Raw genomic sequence first — 22,053 nt, forward strand, 5'->3', positions numbered from 1 at the left:
GCCAGGTCCATCAGTACCTGGACCTCAAAGCCAGCTTTAGAAAGACATAGTTTGTCCAAGTTTGGTGTATAGGAAGTCGAACTTCCTGCACCGAGCTTTGACCTCAATCCTACTGAACACCTTTGGGATGAACTGGAATGAAGGTTGTGAGCCAGATAAAAAAAATTTCGGTGGCCTACACGAGCCCTGATGTGGGGGCCAGGTCCATCAGTACCTGGACCTCAAAGCCAGCTTTAGAAAGACATAGTTTATCCAAGTTTGGTGTGGAGGAAGTAGAACATCCTGCACAGAGCTTTGACCTCGATCCTACTGAACACCTTTGGGATGAACTTGAATGAAGGTTCTGAGCCAGATCTTTTTTTTTTTTTGTTTCGGTGGCCCACATGAGGCCCGATGTAGGAGCCAGGTCCGTCAGTACCTGGACCTCAAAGCCAGCTTTAGAAATACATTGTTTATCCAAGTTTGGTGTGGAGGAAGTTGAACGTCCTGCACAGAGCTTTGACCTCAATCCTACTGAACACCTTTGGGATGAACTGGAATGAAGGTTGTGAGCCAGATCATTTTTCGGTAGCCTACATGAGGCCTGATGTGGGAGCCAGGTCCATCAGTACCTGACCTCAAAGCCAGCTTTAGAAAGACATTGTTTATCCAAGTTTGGTGTGGAGGAAGTTGAACGTCCTGCACAGAGCTTTGACCTCAATCCTACTGAACACCTTTGGGATGAACTGGAATGAAGGTTCTGAGCCAGATCATTTTTCGGTAGCCTACATGAGGCCTGATGTGGGAGCCAAGTCTATCAGTACCTGGACCTCAAAGCCAGCTTTAGAAGACATAGTTTATCCAAGTTTGGTGTGGAGGAAGTAGAACATCCTGCACAGAGCTTTGACTTCAATCCTACTGAACACCTCTGGGATGAACTGGAATGAAGGTTCTGAGCCAGATCATTTTTCGGTAGCCTACATGAGGCCTGATGTGGGAGCCAAGTCCATCAGTACCTGGACCCCAAAGCCAGCTTTAGAAATACATAGTTTATCCAGTTTGGTGTGGAGGTAATCGAACATCCTGCACAGAGCTTTGACCTCAATCCTACTGAACACCTTTGGGATGAACTGGAATGAAGGTTGTGAGCCAGATAAAAAAAAATTTCTTTGGCCTACATGAGGCCTGATGTGGGAGCCAGGTCCGTCAGTACCTGGACCTCAAAGCCAGCTTTAGAAAGACATAGTTTATCCAAGTTTGGTGTGGAGGAAGTTGAACGTCCTGCACAGAGCTCTGACCTTAACTCTACCAAATACCTTTTGGGATGAACTGGAACATCAATTATGAGCCAGGTTTTTTTTTTTTTTTTTTGGTTGCCCAAATGTGAGGTCCTGTGTACGAGCCAGCAAGCATCCAACATCCGTAACCGACACCGGTTCCCACAGACACAATCAAGAATCTTGTGGAAAGCCTTCGTAGGAGGGTGAAGGCTGGTACAGTCACAAAAGAGGAGGGGGGGGGGGGGGGGGGGCAACACCATGATAATGTCCATGGTTCTGGAACAAGATGTCAAAGAAGATCATATAGACATGATGGTCAGGTGTCCACCATCTTTGCCTGTACAATATAGATCTAAGATCAAAATAAACATTTGGAATATTCGCTTTCTCTCCCGAGGCCAGAGCTGGAAGAGAAGGGAACATCATTTGTGTTCCGAGGAGTTGGCTGCAGCTACCCTGGTCGGGCAAGTGGGGTATCCACCTCTTGTGGTCCATACATGCTGGGGTTTTTTTTCCGGGTGGATGTTTTTGTTGGATGTGGGACTTTTCTCTGCCTCGTTTATAATGTAACACGGGGTGCCTCCACCTGTCAGGCCATGCTGGGATTTGTAGCACCCCCAACGGCTTTTATGTAGCAAGTAAAAGTTGTTTATGAGCGTGAAGAATGTGATTACAAGTAGCACAGAGGTGAGGATCGAAGGTCACTAACTGACACAATCGTCCCTCCGGTAACCGAGGTGTGCCAACGTATTACCAATCCAAAACTCCTGCATGGAATATGAAAGGATCATTCCACATCAAGGCGGTATGTGGGGGAGGGGACGTTGGAGTGTAAGCTCCTCTGTACAGAGACTGATGTGACTGTGGGGGGGAGGGGACATTAGAGTGTAAGCTCCTCTGTACAGAGACTGATGTGACTGTGGGGGGGAGGGGACATTAGAGTGTAAGCTCCTCTGTACATAGACTGATGTGACTGTGGGGGGGGGGGGGGGACATTAGAGTGTAAGCTCCTCTGTACAGAGACTGATGTGACTGTGGGGGGAGGGGACATTAGAGTGTAAGCTCCTCTGTACAGAGACTGATGTGACTGTGGGGGGAGCGGACATTAGAGCGTAAGCTCCTCTGTACAGAGACTGATGTGACTGTGGGGGAGAGGGGACATTAGAGTGTAAGCTCCTCTGTACAGAGACTGATGTGACTGTGGGAGAGGGGACATTAGAGTGTAAGCTCCTCTGTACATAGACTGATGTGACTGTGGGGGGGGGGACATTAGAGTGTAAGCTCCTCTGGTGCAGAGAATGATGTGACTGTGGGGGAGGGGACATTAGAGTGTAAGCTCCTCTGTACATAGACTGATGTGACTGTGGGGGGGGGGGAGGGGACATTAGAGTGTAAGCTCCTCTGTACAGAGACTGATGTGACTGTGGGGGGAGGGGACATTAGAGTGTAAGCTCCGCTGTACAGAGACTGATGTGACTGTGGGGGGAGCGGACATTAGAGCGTAAGCTCCTCTGTACAGAGACTGATGTGACTGTGGGAGAGGGGACATTAGAGTGTAAGCTCCTCTGTACAGAGACTGATGTGACTGTGGGGGGAGCGGACATTAGAGCGTAAGCTCCTCTGTACAGAGACTGATGTGACTGTGGGGGAGAGGGGACATTAGAGTGTAAGCTCCTCTGTACAGAGACTGATGTGACTGTGGGAGAGGGGACATTAGAGTGTAAGCTCCTCTGTACATAGACTGATGTGACTGTGGGGGGGGGGGACATTAGAGTGTAAGCTCCTCTGGTGCAGAGAATGATGTGACTGTGGGGGAGGGGACATTAGAGTGTAAGCTCCTCTGTACATAGACTGATGTGACTGTGGGGGGGGGGGGGGGAGGGGACATTAGAGTGTAAGCTCCTCTGTACAGAGACTGATGTGACTGTGGGGGGAGGGGACATTAGAGTGTAAGCTCCGCTGTACAGAGACTGATGTGACTGTGGGGGGAGCGGACATTAGAGCGTAAGCTCCTCTGTACAGAGACTGATGTGACTGTGGGAGAGGGGACATTAGAGTGTAAGCTCCTCTGTACAGAGACTGATGTGACTGTGGGGGAGCGGACATTAGAGCGTAAGCTCCTCTGTACAGAGACTGATGTGACTGTGGGAGAGGGGACATTAGAGTGTAAGCTCCTCTGTACATAGACCGATGTGACTGTGGGGGGGGGGACATTAGAGTGTAAGCTCCTCTGGTGCAGAGAATGATGTGACTGTGGGGGAGGGGACATTAGAGTGTAAGCTCCTCTGGTACAGAGACTGATGTGACTGTGGGGGGAGGGGACATTAGAGTGTAAGCTCCTCTGTACAGAGACTGATGTGACTGTGGGGGGGAGGGGACATTAGAGTGTAAGCTCCTCTGTACAGAGACTGATGTGACTGTGGGGGGAGGGGACATTAGAGTGTAAGCTCCTCTGTACAGAGACTGATGTGACTGTGGGGGGAGCGGACATTAGAGCGTAAGCTCCTCTGTACAGAGACTGATGTGACTGTGGGGGAGAGGGGACATTAGAGTGTAAGCTCCTCTGTACAGAGACTGATGTGACTGTGGGAGAGGGGACATTAGAGTGTAAGCTCCTCTGTACATAGACTGATGTGACTGTGGGGGGGGGGACATTAGAGTGTAAGCTCCTCTGGTGCAGAGAATGATGTGACTGTGGGGGAGGGGACATTAGAGTGTAAGCTCCTCTGTACATAGACTGATGTGACTGTGGGGGGGGGGGAGGGGACATTAGAGTGTAAGCTCCTCTGTACAGAGACTGATGTGACTGTGGGGGGAGGGGACATTAGAGTGTAAGCTCCTCTGTACAGAGACTGATGTGACTGTGGGGGGAGCGGACATTAGAGCGTAAGCTCCTCTGTACAGAGACTGATGTGACTGTGGGAGAGGGGACATTAGAGTGTAAGCTCCTCTGTACAGAGACTGATGTGACTGTGGGGGAGCGGACATTAGAGCGTAAGCTCCTCTGTACAGAGACTGATGTGACTGTGGGAGAGGGGACATTAGAGTGTAAGCTCCTCTGTACATAGACTGATGTGACTGTGGGGGGGGGGGGGACATTAGAGTGTAAGCTCCTCTGGTGCAGAGAATGATGTGACTGTGGGGGAGGGGACATTAGAGTGTAAGCTCCTCTGGTACAGAGACTGATGTGACTGTGGGGGGGGGGGACATTAGAGTGTAAGCTCCTCTGTACAGAGACTGATGTGACTGTGGGGGGAGGGGACATTAGAGTGTAAGCTCCTCTGTACAGAGACTGATGTGCCTGGGGGGAGGGGGCATTAGAGTGTAAGCTCCTCTGTACAGAGAGTGATGTGACTGTGTGGGGGGGGACATTAGAGTGTAAGCTCCTCTGTACAGAGACTGATGTGACTGTGGGGGGGAGGGGACATTAGAGTGTAAGCTCCTCTGTACAGAGACTGATTTGACTGTGGGGGGAGGGGACATTAGAGTGTAAGCTCCTCTGGTAGAGAGACTGATGTGACTGTGGGGGGAGGGGACATTAGAGTGTAAGCTCCTCTGGTACAGAGACTCATGTGACTGCCTTGGTGATCTCTATACAGCGCTGCGGTATATGTCAGTGCTATATAAACCAGTATAATATATACAATACTGGGATGTGATTAGGAAGAGGTCCCGTATTACTCCAGTTCCTCCGGGTGTCTGAGGGGGGCGCAGTGCTGGGTATAGCGGGGTCCGGCACAATGAGGGGACTTTCTTCAGGGTGTGATATTGATGTTTGTGAAGCTTCTGCCACATTCCCGGGGTGTGAGATCACCGGCAGGCCGGGCTGTGGCCAGGATTCAGGACAAACAGCCGATTGATGCCGGCCTGCGGGGCAGATTCGGGGAAATGGGCAAAGTCATAAAAGTTTTATCCCTTCAAGAACTTTTATTGGGACTTTCCCATAACCCTCCCCCCACCCCCCCCTCATTCCAGAGACAGGGGGGAGAGGGGGGGGTTTCCGTCTCTAGACGACTCTGCCAGGCATGGTCAGGTGGCCATAGATGGTTCTTCTTCATAGGGGGACGCTACATTCCCAGCATGTACATCTGATATCACATCCCACCCTCCTCCATCTACCTACCTCTATGGTAGTAAATATTTCACCTGAGATTAAAGGCTTGACTCCAGGCAAACAGAATAAATATATATCGGAGCTGTTTTGTAGTTCTGTCCATCCAGTCCTAAGATTTAAACAGCACAGCCCTGTCTGGCAAGGAAGAGGACCCCATTTTGTCTGTGCTACATACAGGTCAGGAACAGGTCTTGTTCCTCCTCCAGGGTGTCGGCAACTCGTTGATCATGATCTAAACGTCCAACGCGACATTGGGTGATGGGTAAACTGCGGCCCTTCCTTGCTGACCCCCATAAACTGAAGAGGCGGGGCAGCGGGGGAGGCATTTACTGGATCCAATCTGTATTTTCCTCCTGTGGTTGCTGAAATAACCGGCTTCTCCTCCTCTCCCTCCTGCCGGATTTCAGCTGTCATAGCAGGAAGATACAGGGGATCGGTACCGGTATATACCACCCCCCACTGCCCCTCTTGTCCTTTGTGTGCTCCCCTGGTCTGCCACCCAGCAGGGCTACTGGCTTCCTTCCTCTTCTCTCCCTCCTGCCAGAATTCAACTGCCACTGGAGGAAGATGCATGGGATTGGTACCGGTATATACCACCCCCACTGCCCCTCCTGTCCCTTGTGTGCTCCCCTGGTCTACCCCCCCAGCAGGACTTCTGGCTTCCCTCCCCTTCTCTCCCTCCTGCCGGAATTCAACTGCCATTGGAGGAAGATACAGGGGATCGTACCGGTATATACCACCCCCACTGCCCCTCCTGTCACTTGTGTGCTCCCCTGGTCTACCCCCCCAGCAGGACTTCTGGCTTCCCTCCCCTTCTCTCCCTCCTGCCGGAATTCAACTGCCATTGGAGGAAGATACAGGGGATCGGTGCCGGTATATACCACCCCCACTGCCCCTCCTGTCCCTTTTGTGCTCCCCTGGTCCTTCCCTCTGTAGGGCTTCCGGCTTCCCTCCTCTCCTCTCCCTCCTGCCGGCATTCAACTGGCATTGGAGGAAGATACAAGGGATCGGTCCCGTTATATACCATCCCCACTGCCCCTCCTGTCCCTTGTGTGCTCCCCTGGTCCTTCCCTCGGCAGGACTTCTGGCTTCCCTCCTCTCCCTCTTGCCGGTGTTCTGGCATATCGAGGTGGTAGCCCCACCATCCAAGCGGACATAGGGATGGGAAAATTAGAGGGACCCTCGCGGGCTCGCCACGCTTCGGGCTCGGCCTCGCTGCGATCGGCTCTTTTATATTCCGACTCTATGTCCACTTGGATGGTGGCGCTAGAACCTGGACTCATGGCGCAAGCGCCGTTCATCTTCGGCTATTTTCAGAATCTGTGTGTGCTGTGTACTGCGCATGCGCAGTACACAGCGGACACTATCCGATGGGGGACTGTATATGATAGGACACCGGGATTCAACTGCCATAGCAGGAAGATACAGGGGATCGGTACTGGTATATGCTACCCCCATTGCACCTCCTGTCCCTTGTGTGCTCCCCTGGTCCGCCCCCCAGCAGGGCTTCCGGCTTCCCTCCTGCCAGCATTCAACTGCCATAGCAGGAAGATACAGGGGATCAGTACCAGTATATGCCACCCCCAACTGCTCCTCCTGTCCCTTGTGTGCTCCCCTGGTCCACCCCCCAGCAGGGCTTTCGGCTACCCTCCTCTCGCTCCTGCCGGAATTCAACTGCCATAGCCGGAAAATACAGGGGATCAGTACCTGTATATGCCACCCCCAACTGCCCCTCCTGTCCCTTGTGTGCTCCCCTGGTCCACCCCCCAGCAGGGCTTCCGGCTTCCCTCCTCTCCTCTCCCTCTGGTTGCTACAGAGGATGTTTCTGGATGGAGCACGGGGGGGAAGGGGCTGGAAATTAGGTAATCTACCGATCCCTGCCCTTCTCTGAATGAGCACAGTGAGTGATGAGTACCGATCGCTCCTGTGTCCATTCATAACTGGAGCATAGTAAACTGTGTTTTCTATGCTTCAGTTTGTGAATGATCAGGAAATCTCTTAGCACAGAGCACTTGTCAAAATAATGATAAATAATATTGTAAAAAAATTATTCAAAAAAATAAAATAAAGTGAAAAATAAAAAACTAGATACTGGTCACTGCCGTACTCACACTAAAGCTATTCGGGGATAATAAATCCATTCCTCGTGTGTCTTCTTCCTGAATCTTGGTGAGCTTTGTGTATTTCTTCCAGATCTGAGCAGTAATCCAGCAATGAGACTTCCTGTAATAAAGACCGCCCACTGCTGCTCTCTCTCCTGGTGCGGGGGTCTTGTTTCCGCCCCCTCCTGTAGTATTCTATAGTGGGTGGAATCTTCTGGGGCCCTCCCACAGCTCTGCTCTCTCTCCTTGTGCAGGCCGATTGATCTTGTCTCCTCCCCCTCCTGTAGTTTCTTTTATAGTGGGTGGAGTCTTCTGGGCCACTCCCACAGCTCTGCGCTCTCTCCTTGCGCAGAGTGACCAGTCTTGTCTCCGCCTCTCCTATAGTTTCCTGTACTGGGTGGATTCTTCTGGTCCCTCCCACAGCTCTGCTCTCTTTCTCTCCTTGTGTGCAAGCTGATTGGTCTTGTCTCCACCCTCTTTTGTAGTGGGTGGAGTCTTCTGGGTTCCCTCCAAAGCTCTGCTCTCTCCTTGTGCCGGATGCTTGATCTTGTCTCCTCCCCCTCCTGTGATATTCTGTAGTGGGTGGAGTCTTTTTCGTTCGTTCCACAGCTCTGCTCTCTCTCCTTGCGCCAGATGATTGGTCCTGTCTCCGCCCTCCTATAGCTCTCTCCTTGTACCGGCTGATTGATCTTGTCTCCGCCCTCCTATAGCTCTCTCCTTGTACCGGCTGATTGATCTTGTCTCCGCCCTCCTATAGCTCTCTCCTTGTACCGGCTGATTGATCTTGTCTCCGCCCTCCTATAGCTCTCTCCTTGTACCGGCTGATTGATCTTGTCTCCGCCCTCCTATAGCTCTCTCCTTGTACCGGCTTATTGATCTTGTCTCCTCCCCTCCTGTAGCTCTCGCCTTGTACCGGCTGATTGATCTTGTCTCCGTTCCTCCTGTAGCTCTCTCCTTGTACCGGCTGATTGATCTTGTCTCCGTTCCTCCTGTAGCTCTCTCCTTGTTCCGGCTGATTGATCTTGTCTCCTCCCCTCCTGTAGCTCTCGCCTTGTACCGGCTGATTGATCTTGTCTCCGCCCCTCCTGTAGCTCTCTCCTTGTACCGGCTGATTGATCTTGTCTCCGTTCCTCCTGTAGCTCTCTCCTTGTTCCGGCTGATTGATCTTGTCTCCTCCCCTCCTGTAGCTCTCTCCTTGTACCTGCTTATTGATCTTGTCTCCTCCCCTCCTGTAGCTCTCGCCTTGTACCGGCTGATTGATCTTGTCTCCGCCCCTCCTGTAGCTCTCTCCTTGTACTGGCTGATTGATTATGTCTCCGCCCCTCCTGTAGCTCTCTCCTTTTGCCGGCTGATTGATCTTGTCTCCGCCCTCCTATAGCTCTCTCCTTGTACCGGCTGATTGATCTTGTCTCTGCCCTCCTATAGCTCTCTCCTTGTACCGGCTAATTGATCTTGTCTCCGCCCCTCCTGTAGCTCTCTCCTTGTGTCGGCTAATTGATCTTGTCTCCGCCCCTCCTGTAGCTCTCTCCTTGTGCCGGCTAATTGATCTTGTCTCCACCCCTCCTGTAGCTCTCTCCTTGTGCTGGCTGATTGATCTTGTCTCCGTTCCTCCTGTAGCTCTCTCCTTGTTGCAGCTGATTGATCTTGTCTCCACCCCTCCTGTAGCTCTCTCCTTGTGCCGGCTGATTGATCTTGTCTCCATTCCTCCTGTAGCTCTCTCCTTGTTGCAGCTGATTGATCTTGTCTCCGCCCCTCCTGTAGCTCTCTCCTTGTACCGGCTGATTGATCTTGTCTCCGCCCTCCTATAGCTCTCTCCTTGTACCGGCTGATTGATCTTGTCTCCGCCCTCCTATAGCTCTCTCCTTGTACCGGCTGATTGATCTTGTCTCCGCCCTCCTATAGCTCTCTCCTTGTACCGGCTTATTGATCTTGTCTCCTCCCCTCCTGTAGCTCTCGCCTTGTACCGGCTGATTGATCTTGTCTCCGCCCTCCTATAGCTCTCTCCTTGTACCGGCTGATTGATCTTGTCTCCGCCCTCCTATAGCTCTCTCCTTGTACCGGCTTATTGATCTTGTCTCCTCCCCTCCTGTAGCTCTCGCCTTGTACCGGCTGATTGATCTTGTCTCCGTTCCTCCTGTAGCTCTCTCCTTGTGCCGGCTGATTGATCTTGTCTCCACCCCTCCTGTAGCTCTCTCCTTGTTCCGGCTGATTGATCTTGTTTCCGCCCCTCCTGTAGCTCTCTCCTTGTACCGGCTGATTGATTATGTCTCCGCCCCTCCTGTAGCTCTCTCCTTTTTCCGGCTGATTGATCTTGTCTCCGCCCTCCTATAGCTCTCTCCTTGTACCGGCTGATTGATCTTGTCTCCACCCTCCTATAGCTCTCTCCTTGTACCGGCTTATTGATCTTGTCTCCGCCCCCCCTGTAGCTCTCTCCTTGTGCCGGATGATTGATCTTGTCTCTGTTCCTCCTGTAGCTCTCTCCTTGTACCGGCTGATTGATCTTGTCTCCGCCCTCCTATAGCTCTCTCCTTGTACCGGCTGATTGATCTTGTCTCCTCCCCTCCTGTAGCTCTCTCCTTGTACCGGCTGATTGATCTTGTCTCCGCCCCCCTGTAGCTCTCTCCTTGTGCCGGCTGATTGATCTTGTCTCCGCCCCTCCTGTAGCTTTCTCCTTGTCCCAGCTGATTGATCTTGTCTCCGCCCCTCCTGTAGCTCTCTCCTTGTGCCGGCTGATTGATCTTGTCTCCGCCCTCCTGTAGCTCTCTCCTTGTGCCGGCTGATTGATATTGTCTCCTCACCTCCTGTAGCTCTCTCCTTGTACCGGCTGATTGATCTTGTCTCCGCCCCTCCTGTAGCTCTCTCCTTGTACCGGCTGATTGATCTTGTCTCCGCCCCTCCTGTAGCTCTCTCCTTGTACCGGCTGATTGATCTTGTCTCCGCCCCTCCTGTAGCTCTCTCCTTGTACCGGCTGATTGATCTTGTCTCCGCCCCTCCTGTAGCTCTCTCCTTTTGCCGGCTAATTGATCTCGTCTCCGCCCCTCCTGTAGCTCTCTCCTTGTGCCGGCTGATTGATCTCGTCCTCATTCCTCCTGTAGCTCTCTCCTTGTGGCGGCTGATTGATCTTGTCTCCGCCCCTCCTGTAGCTCTCTCCTTGTTGCAGCTGATTGATCTTGTCTCCGCCCCTCCTGTAGCTCGCTCCTTGTACCGGCTGATTGATCTTGTCTCCGCCCCTCCTGTAGCTCTCTCCTTGTACCGGCTGATTGATCTTGTCTCTGCCCCTCCTGTAGCTCTCTCCTTGTGCCGGCTGATTGATCTTGTCTCCGCCCCTCCTGTAGCTCTCTCCTTTTGCCGGCTAATTGATCTCGTCTCCGCCCCTCCTGTAGCTCTCTCCTTGTGCCGGCTGATTGATCTTGTCTCCACCCTCCTATAGCTCTCTCCTTGTACCGGTTGATTGATCTTGTCTCCACCCTCCTATAGCTCTCTCCTTGTACCGGCTGATTGATCTTGTCTCCACCCTCCTATAGCTCTCTCCTTGTACCGGCTTATTGATCTTGTCTCTGCCCCTCCTGTAGCTCTCTCCTTGTACCGGCTGATTAATCTTGTCTCCGCCCCTCCTGTAGCTCTCTCCTTGTACCGGCTGATTGATCTTGTCTCCGCCCCCTCCTGTAGCTCTCTCCTTGTGCCGGCTGATTGATCTTGTCTCCGCCCCTTCTGTAGCTCTCTCCTTTTGCCGGCTAATTGATCTCATCTCCGCCCCTCCTGTAGCTCTCTCCTTGTGCCGGCTGATTGATCTCGTCCTCATTCCTCCTGTAGCTCTCTCCTTGTGGCGGCTGATTGATCTTGTCTCCGCCCCTCCTGTAGCTCTCTCCTTGTTGCAGCTGATTGATCTTGTCTCCGCCCCTCCTGTAGCTCTCTCCTTGTACCGGCTGATTGATATTGTCTCCTCACCTCCTGTAGCTCTCTCCTTGTACCGGCTGATTGATCTTGTCTCCGCCCCTCCTGTAGCTCTCTCCTTGTACCGGCTGATTGATCTTGTCTCCGCCCCTCCTGTAGCTCTCTCCTTGTACCGGCTGATTGATCTTGTCTCTGCCCCTCCTGTAGCTCTCTCCTTGTGCCGGCTGATTGATCTTGTCTCCGCCCCTCCTGTAGCTCTCTCCTTTTGCCGGCTAATTGATCTTGTCTCCGCCCCTCCTGTAGCTCTCTCCTTGTGCCGGCTGATTGATCTCGTCCTCATTCCTCCTGTAGCTCTCTCCTTGTGGCGGCTGATTGATCTTGTCTCCGCCCCTCCTGTAGCTCTCTCCTTGTTGCAGCTGATTGATCTTGTCTCCGCCCCTCCTGTAGCTCTCTCCTTGTGCCGGCTGATTGATCTTGTCTCCGCCCCTCCTGTAGCTCTCTCCTTGTGGCGGCTGATTGATCTTGTCTCCGCCCCTCCTGTAGCTCTCTCCTTGTTGCAGCTGATTGATCTTGTCTCCGCCCCTCCTGTAGCTCTCTCCTTGTACCGGCTGATTGATCTTGTCTCCGCCCCTCCTGTAGCTCTCTCCTTGTGCTGGCTGATTGATCTTGTCTCCGCCCCCTCCTGTAGCTCTCTCCTTGTCCCGGCTGATTGATCTTGTCTCCGCCCAATCCTGTAGCTCTCTCCTTGTTCCGGCTGATTGATCTTGTCTCCACCCCTCCTGTAGCTCTCTTTCTTCTGGCCGATTGGTCTTGTCTCCACCCTTACTGTAGCTTTTTCTCCTTGTGACGGCTGATTGGTCCTGTCTCCACCCCTCCTGACGGTTTTCTGCAGTGGTTGGAGTCTTCTGGGTCCCTCCCAGAGCTCTGCCTCATGCACAGGTTGCGTACAGCACAGTGATGATGTCACTGCTTCTTTTACAAGGTAATATCTGGGTTTGTAAAAAAAAAAGGCATTTAGTGCTCGCAGAGTGAATTTATATCCTTTGCAGCTACTGAGGATTACAATCGCAGAATAGATTTTGTGTCTGGAGTTCCCCTCTAACGTTTGTTCTATTCTCAGAGGTCGGCGTGTTGCCGTGGCGCCCCCGCGTCTCGCTGCAAAGTTGAAGGTACTTTCGGCTCGGGGAGAATTTGTGAGAGAATTCCGCAGAGCCATTAAGAGGCCGATAATTCCACAAACGCTGCGTGTCCTCCGAACTCAGCCCGGGACATGTCAGGAATGTGACCTCCAGTGACAGCGCCTCCCAGAGGGAGGGCATGACGTCACACTCAATGGAGGAGCAAGGGTTAGGAGGATTATCACCGACATCAGATACCGAGAATTACACCCAACATACAGGACAAGAGAAGTAGTACTGTGCAGAGTCCATACATATAGAATAAGAACAGATACCGAGAATTACACCCGACATACAGGACAAGAGAAGTGGTACTGTGCAGAGTCCATACATACAGAATAAGAACAGATACCGAGAATTACACCCGACATACAGGACAAGAGAAGTGGTACTGTGCAGAGTCCATACATACAGAATAAGAACAGATACCGAGAATTACACCCGACATACAGGACAAGAGAAGTGGTACTGTGCAGAGTCCATACATACAGAATAAGAACAGATACCGAGAATTACACCCAACATACAGGACAAGAGAAGTGTTACTGTGCAGAGTCCATACATACAGAATAAGAACAGATACCGAGAATTACACCCGGCATACAGGACAAGAGAAGTGGTACTGTGCAGAGTCCATACATACAGAATAAGAAGAGATACCGAGAATTACACCCGACATACAGGACAAGAGAAGTGGTACTGTGCAGAGTCCATACATACAGAATAAGAACAGATACCGAAAATTACACCCGGCATACAGGACAAGAGAAGTGGTACTGTGCAGAGTCCATACATACAGAATAAGAACAGATACCGAGAATTACACCCGACATACAGGACAAGAGAAGTGGTACTGTGCAGAGTCCATACATACAGAATAAGAACAGATACCGAGAATTACACCCGACATACAGGACAAGAGAAGTAGTACTGTGCAGAGTCCATACATACAGAATAAGAACAGATACCGAGAATTACACCCGACATACAGGACAAGAGAAGTGGTACTGTGCAGAGTCCATACATACAGAATAAGAACAGATACTGAGAATTACACCCGACATACAAGACAAGAGAAGTAGTACTGTGCAGAGTCAGAGGTGTGGAATGTAGAGTGTTGTTGTAGTGGGTGGGGGCACATGAGGTCAGGTGGGATTGCGGAGATCACCTGTCTCATGACGCACTCCATATTAGGACATGCTGGGTTCTCTGGCACAGGTATGGCGTCACCTGGGTGTGAGTCATGTGATCCCAGCATGCATTGTGTGCACAGTGAGGGCGCTCAGACGGCTCATTTCATCTCCCCTTCTCAGGAGCCGCCAGGTGAAGGATGATCTCAGCTGTTACTGGAGACCCTCCACCAGACCTCCCGAGAAGCAGCTCCATCCACCTCCATGACCACAACCCTAAAGGTGTCACACCGGGCCGCTCACTGGACAACTGGGCCCTATTCTGCTCTTTACCCTTCTAATCTCAGGTGACGCGCTCCAGTCACCCGACCAATCAGATGGGAGCTAAACAATGGAGAAGTGCGGCATTGTGTGCTACCGAAACTTTATCTGAGCGCCGAAAACACTTTTTACTTCATTTAAATTATCAAAGCAAATTCCCCCATCCATCCATCCCTCCACGTCTCCATCCATCCATCCCTCCATGTCTCCATCCATCCATCCCTCCACGTCTCCATCCATCCATCCCTCCACGTCTCCATCCATCCCTCCACGTCTCCATCCATCCATCCCTCCATGTCTCCATCCATCCATCCCTCCACGTCTCCATCCATCCATCCCTCCACGTCTCCATCCATCCCTCCACGTCTCCATCCATCCCTCCACGTCTCCATCCATCCATCCCTCCATGTCTCCATCCATCCATCCCTCCACGTCTCCATCCATCCCTCCACGTCTCCATCCATCCATCCCTCCATGTCTCCATCCATCCATCCCTCCACGTCTCCATCCATCCATCCCTCCACGTCTCCATCCATCCCTCCATGTCTCCATCCATCCCTCCATGTCTCCATCCATCCATCCCTCCACGTCTCCATCCATCCCTCCACGTCTCCATCCATCCCTCCATGTCTCCATCCATCCATCCCTCCACGTCTCCATCCATCCCTCCATGTCTCCATCCATCCATCCCTCCATGTCTCCATCCATCCCTCCACGTCTCCATCCATCCATCCCTCCATGTCTCCATCCATCCCTCCCTCCACGTCTCCATCCATCCCTCCATGTCTCCATCCATCCATCCCTCCACGTCTCCATCCATCCCTCCATGTCTCCATCCATCCATCCCTCCATGTCTCCATCCATCCCTCCACGTCTCCATCCATCCATCCCTCCATGTCTCCATCCATCCCTCCATGTCTCCATCCATCCATCCCTCCATGTCTCCATCCATCCCTCCACGTCTCCATCCATCCATCCCTCCACGTCTCCATCCATCCATCCCTCCATGTCTCCATCCATCCATCCCTCCACGTCTCCATCCATCCATCCCTCCACGTCTCCATCCATCTCTCCACGTCTCCATCCATCCATCCCTCCATGTCTCCATCCATCCATCCCTCCACGTCTCCATCCATCCATCCCTCCACGTCTCCATCCATCCCTCCACGTCTCCATCCATCCATCCCTCCACGTCTCCATCCATCCATCCCTCCACGTCTCCATCCATCCCTCCACGTCTCCATCCATCCCTCCACGTCTCCATCCATCCATCCCTCCACGTCTCCATCCATCCATCCCTCCACGTCTCCATCCATCCCTCCACGTCTCCATCCATCCATCCCTCCATGTCTCCATCCATCCATCCCTCCACGTCTCCATCCATCCATCCCTCCACGTCTCCATCCATCCCTCCATGTCTCCATCCATCCCTCCATGTCTCCATCCATCCATCCCTCCACGTCTCCATCCATCCCTCCACGTCTCCATCCATCCCTCCATGTCTCCATCCATCCATCCCTCCACGTCTCCATCCATCCCTCCATGTCTCCATCCATCCATCCCTCCATGTCTCCATCCATCCCTCCACGTCTCCATCCATCCATCCCTCCATGTCTCCATCCATCCCTCCCTCCACGTCTCCATCCATCCCTCCATGTCTCCATCCATCCATCCCTCCACGTCTCCATCCATCCCTCCATGTCTCCATCCATCCATCCCTCCATGTCTCCATCCATCCCTCCACGTCTCCATCCATCCATCCCTCCACGTCTCCATCCATCCCTCCATGTCTCCATCCATCCATCCCTCCATGTCTCCATCCATCCCTCCACGTCTCCATCCATCCATCCCTCCACGTCTCCATGTCTCCATCCATCCATCCCTCCATGTCTCCATCCATCCCTCCATGTCTCCATCCATCCATCCCTCCACGTCTCCATCCATCTCTCCACGTCTCCATCCATCCATCCCTCCATGTCTCCATCCATCCATCCCTCCACGTCTCCATCCATCCATCCCTCCACGTCTCCATCCATCCCTCCATGTCTCCATCCATCCCTCCATGTCTCCATCCATCCATCCCTCCACGTCTCCATCCATCCCTCCATGTCTCCATCCATCCATCCCTCCACGTCTCCATCCATCCCTCCATGTCTCCATCCATCCATCCCTCCATGTCTCCATCCATCCCTCCACGTCTCCATCCATCCATCCCTCCATGTCTCCATCCATCCCTCCCTCCACGTCTCCATCCATCCCTCCATGTCTCCATCCATCCATCCCTCCACGTCTCCATCCATCCCTCCATGTCTCCATCCATCCATCCCTCCATGTCTCCATCCATCCCTCCACGTCTCCATCCATCCATCCCTCCACGTCTCCATCCATCCCTCCATGTCTCCATCCATCCATCCCTCCATGTCTCCATCCATCCCTCCACGTCTCCATCCATCCATCCCTCCACGTCTCCATGTCTCCATCCATCCATCCCTCCATGTCTCCATCCATCCCTCCATGTCTCCATCCATCCATCCCTCCATGTCTCCATCCATCCCTCCACGTCTCCATCCATCCATCCCTCCATGTCTCCATCCATCCATCCCTCCATGTCTCCATCCTTCCATGTCTCCATCCCTCCACGTCTCCATCCATCCATCCCTCCACGTCTCCATCCATCCATCCACGTCTCCATCCATCCATCCCTCCACGTCTCCATCCATCCCTACCTCCACGTCTCCATCCATTCATCCCTCCACGTCTCCATCCCTCCACGTCTCCATCCATCCCTCCATGTCTCCATCCATCCATCCCTCCACGTCTCCATCCATCCATCCCTCCACGTCTCCATCCATCCATCCCTCCACGTCTCCATCCATCCCTCCATGTCTCCATCCATCCCTCCACGTCTCCATCCATCCATCCCTCCATGTCTCCATCCATCCCTCCATGTCTCCATCCATCCATCCCTCCACGTCTCCATCCCTCCACGTCTCCATCCATCCCTCCATGTCTCCATCCATCCATCCCTCCACGTCTCCATCCCTCCATGTCTCCATCCATCCCTCCATGTCTCCATCCATCCATCCCTCCATGTCTCCATCCATCCCTCCACGTCTCCATCCATCCATCCCTCCATGTCTCCATCCATCCATCCCTCCCTCCATGTCTCCATCCATCCATCCCTCCACGTCTCCATCCATCCCTCCACGTCTCCATCCATCCCTCCATGTCTCCATCAATCCATCCCTCCATGTCTCCATCCCTCCATGTCTCCATCCATCTATCCCTCCACGTCTCCATCCATCCATCCCTCCATGTCTCCATCCATCCATGTCTCCATCCATCCCTCCAACCATCCATCCATCCATCCCTCCACTTCTCCATCCATCCATCCATCCCTCCATGTCTCCATCCATCCATCCCTCCATGTTTCCATGTCTCCATCCATCCCTCCATCCATGTCTCCAACCATCCATCCATGTCTCTAACCATCCATCTATCCCTCCATGTCTCCATCTCTCCATCCATGTCTCCATCCATCCCTTCATGTCTCCATCCATCCCTCCATGTCTCCATCCATCCCTCCATGTCTCCATCCCTCCATGTCTCCATCCATCCATCCCTCCATGTCTCCATCCATCCATGTCTCCATTCCTCCATGTCTCCATCCCTCCACCCATGTCTCCATCTCTCCATCCCTCTATGTCTCCATCCCTCCCTCCATGTCTCCATCCCTCCAACCATGTCTCCATCCCTCTATGTCTCCATCTCTCCACCCATGTCTCCATCTATCCCTCCATCCATGTCTCCATCCCTCCCTCCATGTCTCCATCCCTCCCTCCATGTCTCCATCCATTCATCCCTCCATGTCTCTATCCATCCCTCCATCTCTCCATGCATGTCTCCATCCATCCATGTATCCATCCATCCATCCCTCCATGTCTCCATCCATCCATCCCTCCATGTCTCCATCCATCCATTCATGTCTCCATCCCTCCATGTCTCCATCCATCCATCCATGTCTCCATCCATCCATCCCTCCATGTCTCCATCCATCCATCCCTCCATGTCTTCATCCATCCACCCCTCCATATCTCCTTCCATTTATCCATCCATGTCTCCACCCATGTCTTATTTTGCTGAGAAATCAACCCAACATTTCTAGCTGCAGCCATCTTCAGTAAGGGCAAATGATTAATGAACCATTTACTTCCTGGGATCCATCTGCCCTAGAGCCCCTCCTCTCATGAAGGCTCCTGGGATGTATGACATCAATTTGGCATAGGCCAGAAACCAGGAAGTAACTGAACATTTTAATAAAAAGGAAGAATTGAAGTATAATAGAAGGACAGAGGGGGGGATTGGGGTATAATAGAAGGACAGAGGGGGGGATTGGGGTATAATAGAAGGACAGAGGGGAGGATTGGGGTATAATAGAAGGGCAGAGGGGGGGATTGGAGTATAATAGAAGGACAGAGGGGAGGATTGGGGTATAATAGAAGGACAGAGGGGGGATTGGGGTATAATAGAAGGACAGAGGGGAGGATTGGGGTATAATAGAAGGACAGAGGGAGGATTGGGGTATAATAGAAGGACAGAGGGGAGGATTGGGGTATAATAGAAGGACAGAGGGGAGGATTGGGGTATAATAGAAGGACAGAGGGGAGGATTGGGGTATAATAGAAGGACAGAGGGGGGATTGGGGTATAATAGAAGGACAGAGGGGAGGATTGGGGTATAATAGAAAGACAGAGGGGAGGATTGGGGTATAATAGAAGGACAGAGGGGAGGATTGGGGTATAATAGAAGGACAGAGGGGAGGATTGGGGTATAATAGAAGGACAGAGGGGGGATTGGGGTATAATAGAAGGACAGAGGGGAGGATTGGGGTATAATAGAAGGACAGAGGGGAGGATTGGGGTATAATAGAAAGACAGAGGGGAGGATTGGGGTATAATAGAAGGACAGAGGGGAGGATTGGGGTATAATAGAAGGACAGAGGGGGGGATTGGGGTATAATAGAAGGACAGAGGGGAGGATTGGGGTATAATAGAAGGACAGAGGGGGGGATTGGGGTATAATAGAAGGACAGAGGGGAGGATTGGGGTATAATAGAAGGACAGAGGGAGGATTGGGGTATAATAGAAGGACAGAGGGAGGATTGGGGTATAATAGAAGGACAGAGGGGAGGATTGGGGTATAATAGAAGGACAGAGGGGAGGATTGGGGTATAATAGAAGGACAGAGGGAGGATTGGGGTATAATAGAAGGACAGAGGGGAGGATTGGGGTATAATAGAAGGACAGAGGGGGGATTGGGGTATAATAGAAGGACAGAGGGAGGATTGGGGTATAATAGAAGGACAGAGGGGAGGATTGGGGTATAATAGAAGGACAGAGGGGGGATTGGGGTATAATAGAAGGACAGAGGGGAGGATTGGGGTATAATAGAAAGACAGAGGGGAGGATTGGGGTATAATAGAAAGACAGAGGGGAGGATTGGGGTATAATAGAAGGACAGAGGGGAGGATTGGGGTATAATAGAAGGACAGAGGGGAGGATTGGGGTATAATAGAAGGACAGAGGGGGGATTGGGGTATAATAGAAGGACAGAGGGGAGGATTGGGGTATAATAGAAAGACAGAGGGGAGGATTGGGGTATAATAGAAGGACAGAGGGGAGGATTGGGGTATAATAGAAGGACAGAGGGGGGGATTGGGGTATAATAGAAGGACAGAGGGAGGATTGGGGTATAATAGAAGGACAGAGGGGAGGATTGGGGTATAATAGAAGGACAGAGGGGAGGATTGGGGTATAATAGAAGGACAGAGGGGGGATTGGGGTATAATAGAAGGACAGAGGGAGGATTGGGGTATAATAGAAGGACAGAGGGAGGATTGGGGTATAATAGAAGGACAGAGGGGGGATTGGGGTATAATAGAAGGACAGAGGGGGGATTGGGTTATAATAAAGGAGAAGAGGGGGGATTGGGGTATAATAAAGAGGCAGAGGGAGGATTGGGGTATAATAGAAGGACAGAGGGGAGGATTGGGGTATAATAGAAGGACAGAGGGGGGGGGGGTTGGGGTATAATAGAAGGACAGAGGGGAGGATTGGGGTATAATAGGACAAGGGGGGGGATTGGGGTATAATAGAAGGACAGAGGGAGGGATTGGGGTATAATAGAAGGACAGAGGGGGGATTGGGTTATAATAAAGGAGAAGAGGGGGGATTGGGGTATAATAGAAGGACAGAGGGGAGGATTGGGATATAATAGAAGGACAGAGGGGGGATTGGGGTATAATAGAAGGACAGAGGGGGGATTGGGTTATAATAAAGGAGAAGAGGGGGGATTGGGGTATAATAGAAGGACAGAGGGAGGATTGGGATATAATAAAGAGGCAGAGGGAGGATTGGGGTATAATAGAAGGACAGAGGGGAGGATTGGGGTATAATAGAAGGACAGAGGGAGGATTGGGGTATAATAGAAGGACAGAGGGGAGGATTGGGGTATAATAGAAGGACAGAGGGGGGATTGGGGTATAATAGAAGGACAGAGGGAGGATTGGGGTATAATAGAAGGACAGAGGGGAGGATTGGGGTATAATAGAAGGACAGAGGGGGGATTGGGGTATAATAGAAGGACAGAGGGGAGGATTGGGGTATAATAGAAAGACAGAGGGGAGGATTGGGGTATAATAGAAAGACAGAGGGGAGGATTGGGGTATAATAGAAGGACAGAGGGGAGGATTGGGGTATAATAGAAGGACAGAGGGGAGGATTGGGGTATAATAGAAGGACAGAGGGGGGATTGGGGTATAATAGAAGGACAGAGGGGAGGATTGGGGTATAATAGAAAGACAGAGGGGAGGATTGGGGTATAATAGAAGGACAGAGGGGAGGATTGGGGTATAATAGAAGGACAGAGGGGGGGATTGGGGTATAATAGAAGGACAGAGGGAGGATTGGGGTATAATAGAAGGACAGAGGGGAGGATTGGGGTATAATAGAAGGACAGAGGGGAGGATTGGGGTATAATAGAAGGACAGAGGGGGGATTGGGGTATAATAGAAGGACAGAGGGAGGATTGGGGTATAATAGAAGGACAGAGGGAGGATTGGGGTATAATAGAAGGACAGAGAGGGGATTGGGGTATAATAGAAGGACAGAGGGGGGATTGGGTTATAATAAAGGAGAAGAGGGGGGATTGGGGTATAATAAAGAGGCAGAGGGAGGATTGGGGTATAATAGAAGGACAGAGGGGAGGATTGGGGTATAATAGAAGGACAGAGGGGGGGGGGGTTGGGGTATAATAGAAGGACAGAGGGGAGGATTGGGGTATAATAGGACAAGGGGGGGGATTGGGGTATAATAGAAGGACAGAGGGAGGGATTGGGGTATAATAGAAGGACAGAGGGGGGATTGGGTTATAATAAAGGAGAAGAGGGGGGATTGGGGTATAATAGAAGGACAGAGGGGAGGATTGGGATATAATAGAAGGACAGAGGGGGGATTGGGGTATAATAGAAGGACAGAGGGGGGATTGGGTTATAATAAAGGAGAAGAGGGGGGATTGGGGTATAATAGAAGGACAGAGGGAGGATTGGGATATAATAAAGAGGCAGAGGGAGGATTGGGGTATAATAGAAGGACAGAGGGGAGGATTGGGGTATAATAGAAGGACAGAGGGAGGATTGGGGTATAATAGAAGGACAGAGGGGAGGATTGGGGTATAATAGAAGGACAGAGGGGGGATTGGGGTATAATAGAAGGACAGAGGGAGGATTGGGGTATAATAGAAGGACAGAGGGGAGGATTGGGGTATAATAGAAGGACAGAGGGGGGATTGGGGTATAATAGAAGGACAGAGGGGAGGATTGGGGTATAATAGAAAGACAGAGGGGAGGATTGGGGTATAATAGAAAGACAGAGGGGAGGATTGGGGTATAATAGAAGGACAGAGGGGAGGATTGGGGTATAATAGAAGGACAGAGGGGAGGATTGGGGTATAATAGAAGGACAGAGGGGGGATTGGGGTATAATAGAAGGACAGAGG

General features: G+C 51.9%; 1 protein-coding gene across 1 annotated transcript in view; it reads left to right on the plus strand.

Moving 5' to 3' along the window:
• Window positions 1-2,022: 2,022 nt before the first annotated feature.
• Window positions 2,023-22,053, plus strand: part of TUFT1 (tuftelin 1) — a 47,771-nt gene continuing 27,740 nt past the window's right edge. Inside the window, exon 1 of the mRNA XM_077463891.1 lies at window positions 2,023-2,064. Within this exon, the coding sequence (XP_077320017.1) occupies window positions 2,038-2,064 (27 nt within the window). The 5' untranslated portion in view covers window positions 2,023-2,037. The remainder of the gene's footprint in view (window positions 2,065-22,053) is intronic.

The sequence above is a fragment of the Lithobates pipiens genome, unplaced genomic scaffold (genome assembly GCF_037356315.1).
Source record: "Lithobates pipiens isolate NorthernLeopardFrog02 unplaced genomic scaffold, aLitPip1_a1.2 Scaffold_30, whole genome shotgun sequence".
Lineage (NCBI taxonomy): Eukaryota > Metazoa > Chordata > Amphibia > Anura > Ranidae > Lithobates > Lithobates pipiens.